At 45.7% G+C, this 18,747-nt stretch overlaps 1 protein-coding gene and 1 long non-coding RNA gene across 3 annotated transcripts in view; one reads left to right on the top strand and one right to left on the bottom strand.

Moving 5' to 3' along the window:
• Nucleotides 1-308: 308 nt before the first annotated feature.
• LOC146036797 (uncharacterized) lies at nt 309-929 on the bottom strand. The gene is made up of 2 exons (XR_014460967.1): nt 879-929; nt 309-472 (listed from the first exon to the last, which is right to left on the bottom strand). It is a non-coding gene; the product is annotated as an uncharacterized LOC146036797 (long non-coding RNA).
• An 8,668-nt stretch (nt 930-9,597) lies between these two features.
• The window catches only part of LOC146036427 (RNA-binding protein Nova-2-like), a 33,630-nt gene continuing 24,480 nt past the window's right edge, over nt 9,598-18,747 (top strand). For both annotated transcript variants that reach the window (XM_083160425.1, XM_083160424.1), the window contains exon 1: nt 9,598-10,190. In XM_083160425.1, coding sequence (XP_083016551.1) covers nt 10,037-10,190 — 154 coding nt within the window. In that variant the 5' untranslated portion in view covers nt 9,598-10,036. The remainder of the gene's footprint in view (nt 10,191-18,747) is intronic.

Here is an 18,747-nt window from a genome sequence, read left to right as displayed (position 1 = left end):
TCTAACAGAGGACCCCTCAGAGGAGCTGCTCGTACACTCTGAGCGCAGGAAGGGGTTCGCCCCCCCCCCCCCATTGCTTAATATATATATATATATATATATATATAGTGAGCAGACCCTTGTGTCGCGCCACAGAATTTATGGTCAATTTATACGGGGCTGCCCTACTCACTGAATTCCCTGTTGGATGGGGGATAGGGGGGGAAATATGGAGAGCAATAGTGGGTTGGCGCCCCTAATGTTGATCACTCCAATTAGATCAACCAAGCCTTAGTCAATATAAATCTAGCACATAGGAAAAAAGTCCATTCAATCTTTAAATATTTATTAAAAAGTATTTTCTTTCCACACAGTGGTAATAGTTATTCCAGATCTTTGTACATGTCATTGATACATCTCTGGTACATGGAAACAGCAGAAGAAAGTAACCCAACGCGTTTCGCCCCTTTAGCGGGACTTCATCAGGGGTTAACTGTAAAGTTGTACAAGAATAATTTATTCAAACAGTCATTGTTAAAAAATTTAAATATGGACAGTTTTCATCATAACAGGCTAGTATACGATGTCTTTGGCAGCATACATCTTAATACTTATAGACATAATATACAGAAAAATATTAAAGAGGTCTATATAAAAAAGCGGAAGGAGTGAATAGGTGAACAGAAGCGGAAGGTGGCAAAAGATTGATAGTAAGTCATTTCACGTAGCGTGCAATTACAACAAAAGAAATTACATAACTGATCTCACGACAAGATTTTGTATAATTTTCACAGGTAGAGACAATTCATAACACGATTGTTAATATGTCCTTGTACAAATGAATGACCTAATGAGAACAATGCATAGAAAAAAAAATGTGGAAAATTTCAGGAATTTACCTATTTCCAATGTCTATGTAGGAGGACCGGTTGGTGGGGAAAGATTTTTTTCAATCCTATGAAATTGTTGATTTAACAGTATTGAGTACATAATGTCAAATATGCAAGAACATTTTTTATACTGAGTCTGATATTTTTATTACTTACAATGTTGCTATAAAAGATTCCTTTCTCCCTTTGAACAACAATTTTCCAAAAAAGGAGCCTTTAGAGGTGGCTATACCTACAGATTACATGATCATCAATACGATTGAGGACATATCTAGTGTGGTATTCCCCTATAATTAGGGATACATACCTATAGTGGATAAAAATGATGATAACTGTCTTCCTAAAGGATCTGGGGGGAGCCCAGTTGGTTTAAGGGCTAGATATCAGGTAGGTCCAGCTGTTCGAACAGATAATGAAACATCTATGATAATGTGCCACTCACTAATTTATAGCACCCATCTCCCAGTTGAGAAAGAAAAATACAAAGGGAGTGTACATACCTTAATACAATTTAAAAGGCGATAAATTCAGTACAGAATCAGGGGAGCTCCAGGAGGCAATCCTCACTGATTGATACAAAAAAGTAATATAAAGATATGAGAGGCATATACAGACCCTCTATTTCAAATTAAAAAAAAAGGGAAAATTCCTTAGAAGTATATAATGGGTAAGGGGGACTCTTAAGGCCCTTAGTATAGTTTTTTGTTTAATATAAATTCGACCAAATGTTAGATGTTATACCTCTTATATCAAACAATAACCACTTAATCCAAAAACAGAGAATATACAAAGTATATAAAAGTATTTTTTTTTTTCCCATGAGAGACTACAAGGTCCATTTTTTCAACTTTCCTTAGGTAAATGGTAAACATAGTACAATTCCTTCCTCACAAGCATAGAATAACAATGCAAAGTTCTGCATACTGAAAGTGTTAATCAATATAAGTAGCTTACCCCTTAGTAGATGTGCTCTGGTCACTGGTTCAGTCTGAATGTGGCTATCCCATTGTCTGGTATGGGTTTATATAGGACTAGAGTGTGACATCACTTCCTCCAATTATCCTAATGGCCTGTATTACAGGTGTTTTAAAATCCTAGCAAACCTCCTTACCATTTTCTAATATAAACTTTGCTTAATTGATTATTTCAACCAGATAGCTAATATAATAATAATAATGAAGAAAAAGGGGGAAAAAAAGGGGAAAAATAACTACTGCAGCTGGATCTCCCAGCATACTTTGCGGCTGTTAGTCCTGCTTTTAGTGGCTATTTACGGTTTTATATAACTTTAATGATAATTCCTCGGCATTGGTGGTGTGGTAGTAAGGTAGGGGATCAGTGTACCCTTGTCTGATCTCCCCCTTATAGTGCTAGATATGCGGCGCTATCCGCTGTCTCCTTACTGCGCCGCACTTCCGGGTTGTGCTCCACCGCAGCCGGAAGTGCGTTCCAAACACCGGAAGTGCCGCAATTAGGCACTATCCGGTCAAGATTAGAGGTCCCCACCTAAATACTGCAACAAGTAGGATGTTTTAAATGGTTCCCCACCATTAAAGATTGATGGAATGGTTCCTATTGGGACTCTATAGGTGATTGTTCATTACAATATTATAGGTGACCTATACAGTAAAGTTTGTTAGATTAGTGCTTCCTACTACTGGTGGATCGATTATCGGACCAGTTCCAATAATTGCATACTCTTAGCAGAATAATGTATTTTGAATCTACAAAAATATAAATATGTGAATAACAACTAATAATATATAAATAAAGATATACGTATGAAAGACCTATATATATATATATATATATATATATATATATAAAATATATATATATATATATACAGTATATATATAGATATAGACAATATATATATATATGGTAAATTATATATTAAATATTGTAATATAATAATGTAAATAGTGATGGACAATTTTGGAGTACTTTACTAGAATATCAAAGTGAACTCTAAGAAAAATGGTGAATCGGTGTAGTTATGTTAGTAATTGCAATTATTGGTTAGTGATTATTATAAAAAATAAATCTGTAAAACTATTAAGTGATAGACCTTGACCCTTATTTCATAATTTAATACAATATCCTGTTGTTGGTTACAATATCAAAACAATTCCCTAGTTTGCGTAGACCACTATGGGTCTGACCCATAAGGGTTAACTTAATGGAGGTGATTTAAGCTAATAATGCCACTTATGCTACAAAGGACTCATAATTCTCAATATCTGTTGATATCTGATAATTTAGAGTATTCTTATGGTTATAATTTCTAGTGGTAGAAACATTAGTATTATAATGCTACTAGCTTATCCTGTTAAATTACCCTAACTCCCATAATTTACTGGTTCTTTTAAAGGTATAATGGGGCAGATGTATTAAGCCTTAACAAGAGATAAATGCAAGGATGATAAGGAGAGATAAACGTCCAGCCAATCAGCTCCTTACTGACTTTTTTCAAACACAGCCTGTAACATGGCAGTTAGCAGGTGATTGGCTGGACGTTTATCTCTCCTTATCATCCTTGCATTTATCTCTTGTTAAGGCTTAATACATCTGCCCCACTGTATCCCAAAAAAATTTGCATTGTTATTACATCAATATGCTCATGTACAATCTTTTAATTCCTATATATCCCAATGATGAGTGATCTATGATCTAATGAGGATGGTCATATTCAAATAAGGAACTCTCAGATGAACGAGACCATATCGATGCTCTCGTTGAGGCCTCTCGGGCTCAGGGTGTCAAGGTGGAAAATCCAGTAAGATTCCCTCTTGGACAAAAAGAGGTCTCTGTCGCCCCCCCCCCTATCATCCGGTTTGATGTGCTCAAGTACTAGGAACTTTAGTTCCCCTGTTTTAGACTCATGGTTGGTTTGGAAGTGGCGTGGAAGACTGTGGTTCTGGACCTTGTTTTTGATATTACGAAGATGTTCTTGTATCCTCAATTTGATACATCGTTTCGTTTTCCCGACGTACAACATATTGCAGCCACATCTTATTAAATACACAACATAATTAGAGTCACAGGTAATTAATATATATATATATATATATATATATATATATATATATACAAATCCAGATGACAGGCACACTCCTCATCAAACACAACAGCCGCGGTGCTTCCAGCCAGTAAAATATACAGACGTCCTCCAGAAGCGAGCACCCACGGACTTCTTAGAAAATAAGCATATCATTTAGACCCTTTGGTCTCACCGTCTGCAAAATAAAAATCCATTTGGCTTCTAGGCGCAGTAGGCTTTTATGCCTATCAACACGTCTTTTACTTTCAGGTATGTGGTCTATAATGATATGCTTAAAACTTGAAATGTTATGCTTCATCTCGGCAAAATGCCTGGCCAGGGGCTGATCGGAGGGCTTGCCTGCAAGGGCTGCCCTGATCGAAGTCCGATGCATGGCCATCCTTTCTTTAAAGGGCCGGATGGTTTTCCCGATATAACAGAGGCCACACGGGCATTTTACCATATATACAACGAAAGCACTGGTACAAGTTAGGGCATGACGTATGGTGTATTTTCTGCCTGTATGCGGATGTAAAAAGAACTTGGTAGCCACCGAGTGTCCACATGTCGTACAGCCGACACACTTGTAGCAGCCAGGCTCCCTTCTACGAAATCTAGTGTCAGTGGTTAAATGCTCACTGATATCTGTGTGTACCAGCCAATCGCGTATGCTCTTACCCTTCTTAAAGCAAGGTCGAATACGTACATGTTTAAAATTACTCAAGTCATTATCATTTTGCACAACTGGCCATAATTTCTTGCTCCAATAGTTGACATCCTTCTGGGCAGTGGTATAGCGCTGTACCCAGTTGATATATTCACCCTGTTTTGTAACTGCTGTCTTTTTAGCATGACTCAGAGCCTCAGCTCTTGTCACTTTCCCTACTTTGGCTAGGGCACCTTCTAGTGTCTCATCTGAGTAGCCACGTTGTTTGAATTTCTTGGTCATAGACTCAAAAGTAGGTTGGACAGCTGAAGGAAGACTGGTAATACGTTTGGCTCTCAAATATTGAGAGTAAGGTAGACTATTGATGGTGGCCGGGGGGTGGTAACTGTCTGCCTTAAGGATCATATTCCTATCTGTTTGTTTAGTAAACAGTGAGGTAGAGATATGGTTGTCATCTACCCGAATCAATACATCAAGATATGTAATCTCTTCTAAACTCATCTGGTATGTGAATTTAATAGTACAATCTCTCTGGTTAATTTTATCAACAAGTGGCTACCAAGTTCTTTTTCCATCCGCATACAGGCAGAAAATACACCATACGTCATGCCCTAACTTGTACCAGTGCTTTCGTTGTATATATGGTAAAATGCCCGTGTGGCCTCTGTTATATCGGGAAAACCATCCGGCCCTTTAAAGAAAGGATGGCCATGCATCGGACTTCGATCAGGGCAGCCCTTGCAGGCAAGCCCTCCGATCAGCCCCATGCCAGGCATTTTGCCGAGATGAAGCATAACATTTCAAGTTTTAAGCATATCATTATAGACCACATACCTGAAAGTAAAAGACGTGGTGATAGGCATAAAAGCCTACTGCGCCTAGAAGCCAAATGGATTTTTATTTTGCAGACGGTGAGACCAAAGGGTCTAAATGATATGCTTAACTTTAATGTGTTTTCATAGAGATGTATCTTAATCTATATCCTTCATTTGCATGACTGACCCATACTTGCTTTATGAATTGTTTCACCCTTTCCTGATCTTATATAACATAACATGTGTCAGTGTATTTATCGTTTGTTTATGTGTGCAAGGATTTAGTGCTGTTATCCTTCTGTATTTGTATATGTTTTGCAAAAAAACCGTTTATGTGCTTGCATGTTTGTTTTTATGTAAGTAACATATTGTGTTTTTTTTAGGTGCCGCGTTGCCATGGCAACATCCAGCGTTGCCTCTAGCGGGGAAGACCGGAAGTACCGGCACGAGTGCACGCTTTGGACGCTGTCAGCGGTGGGGCGGCGCCATGATACCGTGATACTCAGGTATTTAAATGTAATTGTGTTTGTGACTTATTGTAAATGTGTTGCCTGACGAAGGGCTAGATTAAAGAGGCCCGAAAGCTTGCATTAAACTCAGAGTACTGAGTGTTATTTTCTAAGAAGTCCGTGGGTGCTCGCTTCTGGAGGACGTCTATATATATATATATATATATATATCTTATATATTTGGCTACATCTGTCACTCAAAGTGTGTCTGGAGATGTAACGCTGGGTGGAGCCTCTGACTCACATGACTGACTCACACGACAGAGAACCAGCCCAGTGAGCCCACAGTGCCAGACACACCCTCTGCCTCTCCATGTTACACAGCAAAGACACAGCTACTCACCAGACACACCACGTGAGCGCCCCACACCTCCATACCTCCCAACATGACCCTCTCCAGGAGGGACAGAATGCTCTGTTTGTGGACTTCCATCTCAATTTATGATTGTCATCAGGGTATCAGGGTAATTGATAAGAAAGGTGTTTAAGCACAGGTGATGGTAATCCATAAATTAAGAAGAACATCCAGAAACAGAGCAATGCGTCCCTCCTGGAGAGGGTCATGTTGGGTATGCACCACCCTCCCTCCCCCCCCCCTCCCATTCACGGCATCCCCACGATTAAATGGCACATGCAAAACACTGACATGGCTATGGTCGACAATGAAAAAGGTTGACATGAGTTTTTGAAGATTTATTTTTCACTTTTTCAATGTTTTCATATTCATTCTCATGTGTCGACGTGGACACCAATGAAGTGCCACACTTATGTCAACATTTACATGTGTTGACCTTTCTGTGTTGATTTTTTCTTGTGGCGATTCGCGGCACCCCCCCCCCCGCGACCCCCCTCCCGCGATTCACAGCACACACCCCCCCAATTCGCGGCGACTCCCGCGATTTGCGGCCCCACCCTGTGACACACCCCTTCCTGTGATTCGTGGCACCTCGCGACCCCCCCCCCACGATTTGTGCCAACCCCCCAGGCCCCCCCTTCCTCGCAGTACCCCCCACCCCCCGCGACCCCCCCTACCACGATTCCCCCCCCTGTCATTGCGGCAATCCCCGCCCCTGGGACCCACCCCCCCACGATTCACTGCAACCCCCCGCGTCCCCCCTCCCATGATTCGTGGCACCCACACACCCCCCCCCGCGACCCCCCCTCCCGCAATTCACGGCATCCACCCACGACCCCTCCTCCCGTGATTCGCGGACACACCTCACCTCCTCCCTCCCCCCCACCCCTGCTCGCGATTCACAGCAACCCCAGGATTAAATGGCACATGCAAAACACTGACACGGCTATGGTCGACAATGAAAAAGGTTTTTGAAGATTTTGAAGATTTATTTTTCTTTTTTGAATGTTTTCATATTCATTCTCGTGTGTCGACATGGAGACCAATGAAGTGCCACACTTATGTCAACATTTACATGTGTTGACCTTTCTGTGTTGATTTTTTCTAGTGGAGATTCGCGGCACCCCCCGCGACCCCCCTCCCTCGATTCACAGCACACCCCCCCAATTCACGGCGACTCCCGTGATTTGCGGCCCCACCCCGTGACACACCCCCTCCTGCGATTCGTGGCACCCCGCGACCCCCCCCCACGATTTGTGCCAACCCCCCAGGCCCCCCCTTCCTCACGGTACCCCCCACCCCCCCCCCCCAACGCGATTCCCCCCCTGTCATTGCGGCAAACCCCCGCCCCTGCGACCCACCCTCCCACGATTCACTGCAACCCCCCGCGTCCCCCCTCCCACGATTCGCGGCACCCCCCCCCCCGCTACCCCCCCTCCCGCAATTCACGGCATCCACCCACGACCCCTCCTCCCATGATTCGCGGACACACCTCACCTCCTCCATCCCCCCCACCCCCGCTCGCGATTCACAGCAACCCCAGGATTAAATGGCACATGCAAAACACTGACACGGCTATGGTCGACAATGAAAAAGGTTGACATGAGTTTTTGAAGATTTATTTTTCTTTTTTGAATGTTTTCATATTCATTCTCATGTGTCGACATGGAGACCAATGAAGTGCCACACTTATGTCAACATTTACATGTGTTGACCTTTCTGTGTTGATTTTTTCTTGTAGCAATTTTTTACAGTGACAACTATGTGCACGTCAACCTACACATCATCAACCAATTCTTTGTATAATATAAAGCACTGGCTGCACTGTAAACACTCTGCTCTTTGCTTGCACTATGTATGCACTGGCTGCACTGTAATTGCACTATGATTGCACTGTGTATGCACTGGCTGTACTGTATTTGCACTGGTTGCACTGTGACTGCACTGTAATTGCTCTTCCTGCACTGTAATTCCACTGTGTATGCATTGGATGCACTGTAATTGCACTATGATTGCACTGTGTATGCACTGGCTGTACTGTATATGCAATGGATGCACTGTGACTCTACTGTGTATGCACTGTGACTGCACTGTAATTGCACTTGCTGCACTGTAATCGCACTGTGTATGCACTGGTTGCACTTTGTTTGCACAGTGACTGCACTGTAATCGCACTGGCTGCACTGTAATTGCACTGGCTGCACTGTAATCGCACTGTGTATGCACTGGCTGCACTGTAATCGCACTGTAATCGCACTGTGACTGCACTGGCTGCACTGTAATTGCACTGTGACTGCACTGTAACTGCACTGTAATTGCACTTGCTGCACTGTAATTGCACTGTGTATGCACTGGCTGCACTGTATATGCAATGGATGCACTGTGACTCTACTGTGTATGCACTTGCTGCACTGTAATCGCACTGTGTATACAGTGGCTGCACTTTGTTTGCACAGTGACTGCACTGTAATCGCACTGGCTGCACTGTAATTGCACTTGCTGCACGGGCTGCACTGTAATCGCACTGGCTGCACTGTAATCACACTGTGTATGCACTGGCTGCACTGTAATCGCACTGTGGCTGCACTATAATCGTACTGTGACTGCACTGGCTGCACTGTAATCGCACTGTAATTGCACTTGCTGCACTGTAATGGCACTGTGTATGCACTGGCTGTACTGTAATTGCACTGGCTGCACTGTGACTGCACTGTAATCGCACTATGTATGCACTGGCTGCACTGTGACTGCACTGTAATTGCACTTGCTGCACTGGCTGCACTGTAATCGCACTGTGTATGCACTGGCTGCACTGTGACTGCACTGTAATTGCACTTGCTGCACTGGCTGCACTGTAATCGCACTGTGTATGCACTGGCTGCACTGTGACTGCACTGTAATTGCACTTGCTGCACTGTAATCGCACTGTGTATGCATTGGCTGCACTGTGACTGCACTGTAATCGCACTATGTATGCACTGGCTGCACTGTAATTGCACTTGCTGCACTGTAATCACACTGTGTATGCACTGGCTGCACTGTGACTGCACTGTGTATGTACTGTAATTGCACTGGCTGCACTGTGACTGCACTGTAATTGCACTTGCTGCACTAGCTGCACTGTAATCGCACTGTGTATGCACTGGCTGCACTGTGACTGCACTGTGTATGTACTGTAATCGCACTGGCTGCACTGTGACTGCACTGGCTGCTTCATCCTCATCCCTAGAATAAAGGCCAGCTGTTCCCAGCCTATCAGAGGCCACGGGTGTGTAGAGAGGGGAGCAGCTCTTGTCCAATTCCAGCATCATGACGTCACCCTGTTCCCACCCCCCACAGCCCCTCTCTCCTTTGTAGGGATGATAATTCGCAGCCTGCTTACAAGCCATAGACAATTGTTTTCCTTAGTGTTATTCTGGGGTGATCACAAAGACTCCCCAAATCCCATCCAGCCATCTCCCAGCTAATCCCCTTCCCCCCTCATCCTCTCTCCTCTTCCCTCATACACGTCCCATTTCCTTCCTCCTTTTGTATTTTCCCATCCCTGGCTATTGTGTTCCCTACGTTGGGGGAGGGATACATGAGATGTAGAAGCGGCTATAAGGAACCTGTGAGCAGAACAAGGAGGGATCTGCCATTAATGCATCACAATCTAAGATTTGCTTCATTAATGGGATTCTGAGACCACCCCCCACCCCCCACCCCCCACCGCCTCCCTCTGCTTTCTCCAGTCCTTTCTCTCTCCATCAGTGTGACAGTCCGTTCCTTTAGGGATAGAATGGCTGGAGGTTCGCTCCACCAGAATGCCCCGTACCCACCGCCACAGCAGCAGCACCACACTCCACAGATGGAGACAGAAGCTTCCGACTCCAGAAAGAGACCACTAGAGACCCCGACCGAGGCGTCCAGCACAAAGAGGTCCAACACAGCAGGTTAGTGTCTGTCCATAAGGGATCTATTGTGTATGGCACCCCGACCCTATGTATCATTCAGTCATATGGCATCGTATCACAGTCCCATATATAGCATCGTATCACAGTCCTATGTATCATTCATAGTCATATATAGCATCGTATCAGTCCCATATATAGCATTCCACGTAGTATCACAGTCCTATGTATCATTCATAGTCATATATAGCATCGTATCACAGTCCCATATATAGCATTCCACGTAGTATCACAGTCCCATGTATCATTCCACGCTGTGTCACAGTCCTATGTATCATTCCACGCTGTGTCACAGTCCCATGTATCATTTCACGTTGTATAATAGTCCAATGTATCATTCCACGTTGTATCACAGTCCTGTGTATCATTCCACGCTCTGTCACAGTCCCATGTATCATTTCACGTTGTATAATAGTCCAATGTATCATTCCACGTTGTATCACAGTCCTGTGTATCATTCCACGCTCTGTCACAGTCCTATGTATCATTCCACATTGTATAATAGTCCCATGTATCATTCCAAGCTGTGTCACAGTCCCATGTATCATTCCACGTAGTATCACAGTCCTATGTATCATTCCACGCTGTGTCACAGTCCCATGTATCATTCCACGTTGTATCACAGTCCCATGTATCATTCCACGTTGTATCAGTCCCATGTATCATTCCACATTGTATAATAGTCCCATATATAGCACGCCACGTTGTATCACAGTCCCATGTATTATTCCACTTTGTATCAAAGCCCCATATATAGCATCGTATCACAGTCCTATGTATCATTCCATGTTGTATCACAGTTTCATATATAGCACGCCACGTTGTATCACAGCCCCATATATAGCAGGCCACGTTGTATCACAGCCCCATATATAGCACGCCATGTTGTATCACAGTCCCATGTATCACTCCACGTTGTATCACAGGACTATTTATCATTCCACGTTGTATTACAGTCCCATGTATCATTCCACGTAGTATTAGTCCCATGTATCATTTCACATTGTATAATAGTCCCATATATAGCACGCCACGTTGTATCACAGTCCTATGTATCATTCCACGTTGTATCACAGTCCCATATATAGCATCGTATCACAGTCCCATATATAGCATTCCACGTTGTATCACAGTCCTATGTATCATTCCACGTTGTATCACAGTCCCATGTATCATTCCACGTTGTATCACAGTCCTGTGTATCATTCCACGCTCTGTCACAGTCCTATGTATCATTCCACATTGTATCACAGTCCCATGTATCATTCCATGTTGTATCACAGTCCTATGTATCATTCCACGTTGTATCACAGTCCCATGTATCATTCCACGTTGTATCACAGTCCCATGTATCATTCCACGTTGTATCACAGTCCTATGTATCATTCCACGTTGTATCACAGTCCTATGTATCATTCCACGTTGTATCACAGTCCCGTGTATCATTCCACGTTGTATCACAGTCCTATGTATCATTCCATGTTGTATCACAGTCCTATGTATCATTCCACGTTGTATCACAGTCCTATGTATCATTTCATGTTGTATCACAGTCCCATGTATCATTCCACGTTGTATCACAGTCCCATGTATCATTCCACGTTGTATCACAGTCCCGTGTATCATTCCACGTTGTATCACAGTCCCATGTATCATTCCATGTTGTATCACAGTCCTATGTATTATTCCATGTTGTATCACAGTCCTATGTATTATTCCACGTTGTATCACAGCCCCATGTATCATTCCACGTTGTATCACAGTCCTATGTATTATTCCATGTTGTATCACAGCACGATATATAGCATGCCACGTTGTATCACAGTCCCATATATAGCACGCCACGTTGTATCACAGCCCCATATATAGCACGCCACATTGTATCACAGCACCATATATAGCACGCCACGTTGTATCACAGTTCCATATATAGCACGCCACGTTGTATCACAGTCCCATATATAGCGCGCCACATTGTATCACAGCACCATATATAGCACGCCACGTTGTATCACAGCCCCATATATAACACGCCACATTGTATCACAGCACCATATATAGCACGCCACGTTGTATCAGTCGTATGTATCATTCCACGTTGTATCACAGTCCCATATATAGCAAACCACGTTGTATCACAGTCCTATGTATCATTCCACATTGTATCACAGTCCCATATATTGCACACCACGTTGTTCCACAGTCCCATATGCAGCACACCACGTTGTATCACAGCCCCATATATAGCACGCCACGTTGTATCAGAGTCCTATGTATCATTCCACGTTGTATCACGGCCCCATATGTAGCGCGCCACGTTGTATCACAGTCCCATATATAGCATGCCACGTTGTTCCACAGTCCCATATGCAGCACACCACGTTGTATCACAGCCCCATATATAGCACGCCACGTTGTATCACAGCCCCATATATAGCACACCACGTTGTATCACAGCCCCATATATAGCACACCACGTTGTATCACAGCCCCATATATAGCACGCCACGTTGTATCACAGCCCCATATATAGCACGCCACGTTGTATCACAGTCCTATGTATCATTCCACGTTGTATCACAGCCCCATATATAGCACACCACGTTGTATCACAGCCCCATATATAGCATGCAACGTTGTATCACAGCCCCATATATAGCACGCCACGTTGTATCACAGTCCTATGTATCATTCCACGTTGTATCACAGCCCCATATATAGCACACCACGTTGTATCACAGCCCCATATATTGCACACCACGTTGTTCCACAGTCCCATATATAGCACGCCACGTTGTATCACAGCCCCATATATAGCACTCCACGTTGTATCAGAGTCCTATGTATCATTCCACGTTGTATCACGGCCCCATATGTAGCGCGCCACGTTGTATCACAGTCCCATATATAGCATGCCACGTTGTTCCACAGTCCCATATGCAGCACACCACGTTGTATCACAGCCCCATATATAGCACGCCACGTTGTATCACAGCCCCATATATAGCACACCACGTTGTATCACAGCCCCATATATAGCACACCACGTTGTATCACAGCCCCATATATAGCACGCCACGTTGTATCACAGCCCCATATATAGCACGCCACGTTGTATCACAGTCCTATGTATCATTCCACGTTGTATCACAGCCCCATATATAGCACACCACGTTGTATCACAGCCCCATATATAGCACGCCACGTTGTATCACAGCCCCATATATAGCACGCCACGTTGTATCACAGTCCTATGTATCATTCCACGTTGTATCACAGCCCCATATATAGCACACCACGTTGTATCACAGCCCCATATGTAGCGTGCCACGTTGTATCACAGTCCTACGTATCATTCCACGTGGTTTGCGTGGATAATGCAGGGCTGTTGGTGATGAAGTAAGGACATTGATTTATCCCTGTACAGTGACTTAGAGGATGTGATATATGTTCTATATTATGACTTATGGTGCCTGCCATGGTATCGCATTCAGCCTCTCATACGATATATCGTATACAGATGTATCGGATGCGATCCCAGCTGTGAGATCTGACAAACCCTACGTGCACCGTATCTCCATCTCTGATACCATGTCAGAGACCATGTCAGAGACTGCGCACCGATCAGAACCAGAGGCTAGACGCCTTTCACCCATTCATAGGCCCGATCCATCGGAATTATGTGTATTGGTGTGTGTGGCCTTTGTTGTGGGATGATCATAGGAAGGGATATTTCTATGTGTGCATGTTACAGTATATATTACTCATTCACAGCATCTATGTGTCCCGGCTATACACTATGGTAATGAGGGCATTATGGCCTATTCCCCGTATACAGCTGCAGAGAATGGTGCACAGCAGGTGCTGCTATTGTCTCGTTAGGAGGACTGTAGGACAATGCCGGGGTGTACATTGTCAGTCTGTCACTAATTCCACCTCCCGTCTGATATTTCCACTCATCCACGAATATCTGCAATGTAAGATTCAGAGGGATCGGAGCATGTTTTATCTCTCCCTCATTCACATGGACACCTACAATGTGACAGTACTGGTGGTCCGGTTCTCACTCCGCAGCTGTTTAACTTAGAACTTACTGTATATTGATAGAGAGATAGAAACAGGGCCGGATTAAGCCTTCGTGGGGCCTGGGTCACTTTAGACAGGGTGCCCCCCTCCAACTCGTCATTACTGGCTGCAAACTGCACAGGAGAATACTACACTGTCAAAACAAAGAATGTGATCAGTTGTGTGTGTGTGTTGGACCCGGCCAGTGTGATCAGCTGTGTGTGTGTGATGGACCCGGCCAGTGTGATCAGCTGTGTGTGTGTGATGGACCAGGCCAGTGTGATCAGCTGTGTGTGTGTGTGATGGACCCGGCCAGTGTGATCAGCTGTGTGTGTGTGTGTGATGGACCCGGCCAGTGTTATCAGCTGTGTGTGTGTGATGGACCCGGCCAGTGTGATCAGCTGTGTGTGTGTGATGGACCCGGCCAGTGTGATCAGCTGTGTGTGTGTGATGGACCAGGCCAGTGTGATCAGCTGTGTGTGTGTGATGGACCCGGGCAGTGTGATCAGCTGTGTGTCTGATGGACCCGGCCACTGTGATCAGCTGTGTGTGTGTGATGGACCCGGTCAGTGTGATCAGCTGCGTGTGTCCGATGGACCCGGCCAGTGTGATCAGCTGCGTGTGTCCGATGGACCCGGCCAGTGTGATCAGCTGTGTCTGATGGACCCGGCCAGTGTGATCAGCTGTGTGTGTCTGATGGACCCGGCCAGTGTGATCAGCTGTGTGTGTCCGATGGACCCGGCCTGTGTGATCAGCTGTGTGTGTCCGATGGACCCGGCCAGTGTGATCAGCTGTGAGTGTGTGTGTATGATATACCCGGCCAGTGTGATCAGCTGTGTGTGTCTGATGGCCCCGGCCAGTGTGATCAGCTGTGTGTGTCTGATGGACCCGGCCAGTGTGATCAGCTGTGTGTGTGTGTGATGGACCCGGCCAGTGTTATCAGCTGTGTGTGTGTGATGGACCCGGCCAGTGTGATCAGCTGTGTGTGTGTGATGGACCCGGCCAGTGTGATCAGCTGTGTGTGTGTGATGGACCAGGCCAGTGTGATCAGCTGTGTGTGTGTGATGGACCCGGCCAGTGTGATCAGCTGTGTGTGTGTGTCTGATGGACCCGGCCACTGTGATCAGCTGTGTGTGTGTGATGGACCCGGTCAGTGTGATCAGCTGCGTGTGTCCGATGGACCCGGCCAGTGTGATCAGCTGTGTGTGTCTGATGGACCCGGCCAGTGTGATCAGCTGTGTGTGTGTGATGGACCCGGCCAGTGTGATCAGCTGTGTGTGTCTGATGGACCCGGCCAGTGTGATCAGCTGTGTGTGTCTGATGGACCCGGCCACTGTGATCAGCTGTGTGTGTGTGATGGACCCGGTCAGTGTGATCAGCTGCGTGTGTCCGATGGACCCGGCCAGTGTGATCAGCTGCGTGTGTCCGATGGACCCGGCCAGTGTGATCAGCTGTATGTGTGTATGATGGACCCGGCCAGCGTGTCCCATGTATCATTCCACGTTGTATCACAGGACTATTATACAACGTGAAATGATACATGGGACTGTGACACAATGTTGAATGATACATGGGACTGTGACACAGCGTGGAATGATACACGGGACTGTGACACAACGTGGAATGATACATAGGACTGTGATACAACGTGGAATGATACATAGGACTGTGATACAACGTGGAATGATACATGGGACTGTGATACAACATGGAATGATACATGGGACTGTGATACAACGTGGAATGATACATAGGACTGTGATACAACGTGGAATGATACATGGGACTGTGATACAACGTGGAATGATACATAGGACTGTGATACAACGTGGAATGATACATGGGACTGTGATACAACGTGGAATGATACATGGGACTGTGATACAATGTGGAATGATACATAGGACTGTGACACAGCGTGGAATGATACATAGGACTGTGATACAACGTGGAATGATACATAGGACTGTGATACAACGTGGAATGATACATAGGACTGTGATACAACGTGGAATGATACATGGGACTGTGATACAACGTGGAATGATACATGGGACTGTGATACAACGTGGCGTGCTATATATGGGACTGTGATACAACGTGGAATGATACATATCACTATTATACAACGTGGACTGATACATAGGACTATGTATCATTCCACATTGTATCACAGTCCCATGTATCATTCCACGTTGTATCACAGTCCTATGTATCATTCCTCATTGTATCACAGTCCTATGTATCATTCCACGCTGTATCACAGCCCCATATATAGCATGCCACGTTGTATCACAGCCCCATATATAGCATGCCACGTTGTATCACAGCCCCATATATAGCATGCCACGTTGTATCACAGCCCCATATATAGCATGCCACGTTGTATCACAGCCCCATATATAGCATGCCACGTTGTATCACAGCCCCATATATAGCATGCCACGTTGTATCACAGCCCCATATATAGCACGCCACGTTGTATCACAGCCCCATATATAGCATGCCACGTTGTATCACAGCCCCATATATAGCATGCCACGTTGTATCACAGCCCCATATATAGCACGCCACGTTGTATCACAGTCATCACACACACACACACAGCTGATCACACTGGCCGGGTCCATCATACACACACACAGCTGATCATACTGTGACCCGGGGGAAGCGCTGGAAGCGCCTCTCGTGTACGCGCATCCCCTTCTCGCTATAGATATGGTGCTGGCGGGGGATGGCGGCTGGCGTCGCCATCGCCATCCCCTATAAAGATGGGACCTACCCCATCTGTATACAGAACTGGGCACAGTATCTAGAGGAGGCCGCACCAGTGACCTATACAGAACCGGGCACAGTATCTAGATGAGGCCGCACCAGTGACCTATACAGAGCCGGGCACAGTATCTAGATGAGGCCGCACCAATGACCTATACAGAACCGGGCATAGTATCTAGATGAGGCCGCACCAGTGACCTATACAGAACTGGGCACAGTATCTAGATGAGACCGCACCAGTGACCTATACAGAACTGGGCACAGTATATAGATGAGGCCGCACCAGTGATCTATACAGAACTGGGCACAGTATCTAGATGAGGCCGCACCAGTGACCTATACAGAACTGGGCACAGTATCTAGATGAGGCCGCACCAGTGACCTATACAGAACTGGGCACAGTATATAGATGAGGCCGCACCAGTGATCTATACAGAACTGGGCACAGTATCTAGATGAGGCCGCACCAGTGACCTATACAGAACTGGGCACAGTATATAGATGAGGCCGCACCAGTGATCTATACAGAACTGGGCACAGTAACTAGATGAGGCCGTACCAGTGACCTATACAGAACCGGGCACAGTATCTAGATGAGGCCGCACCGGTGACCTATACAGAACCGGGCACAGTATCTAGATGAGGCCGCACCGGTGACCTATACAGAACCGGGCACAGTATCTAGATGAGGCCGCACCAGTGACCTATACAGAACTGGGCACAGTATCTAGATGAGGCCGCACCAGTGACCTATACAGAACCGGGCACAGTATCTAGATGAGGCCGCACCGGTGACCTATACAGAACCGGGCACAGTATCTAGATGAGGCCGCACCGGTGACCTATACAGAACCGGGCACAGTATCTAGATGAGGCCGCACCAGTGACCTATACAGAACCGGGCATAGTATCTAGATGAGGCCGCACCAGTGACCTATACAGAACCGGGCACAGTATCTAGATGAGGCCGCACCAGTGACCTATACAGAACTGGGCACAGTATCTAGATGAGGCCGCACCAGTGACCTATACAGAACTGGGCACAGTATCTAGATGAGGCCGCACCAGTGACCTATACAGAACTGGGCACAGTATCTAGATGAGGTTGTACCAGTGACCTATACAGAACTGGGCACAGTATCTAGATGAGGCAGCACCAGTGACCTATACAGAACTGGGCACAGTATCTAGATGAGGCCGCACCAGTGACCTATACAGAACTGGGCACGGTATCTAGATGAGGCCGCACCAGTGACCTATACAGAACTGGGCACAGTATCTAGATGAGGCAGCACCAGTGACCTATACAGAACTGGGCACAGTATCTAGATGAGGCCGCACCAGTGACCTATACAGAACTGGGCACAGTATCTAGATGAGGCCGCACCAGTGACCTATACAGAACTGGGCACAGTATCTAGATGAGGCCGCACCAGTGACCTATACAGAACCGGACACAGTATCTAGATGAGGCCGCACCAGTGACCTATACAGAACCGGACACAGTATATAGATGAGGCCGCACCAGTGACCTATACAGAACTGGGCACAGTATCTAGATGAGGCTGCACCAGTGACCTATACAGAACTGGGCACAGTATCTAGATGAGGCTGCACCAGTGACCTATACAGAACTGGGCACAGTATCTAGATGAGGCCGCACCAGTGACCTATACAGAACTGGGCACAGTATCTAGAT

This window comes from Crinia signifera, chromosome 9 (genome assembly GCF_055691185.1).
Source record: "Crinia signifera chromosome 9, ASM5569118v1, whole genome shotgun sequence".
Lineage (NCBI taxonomy): Eukaryota > Metazoa > Chordata > Amphibia > Anura > Myobatrachidae > Crinia > Crinia signifera.
This window is presented reverse-complemented; position numbering and strand designations above follow the sequence as displayed.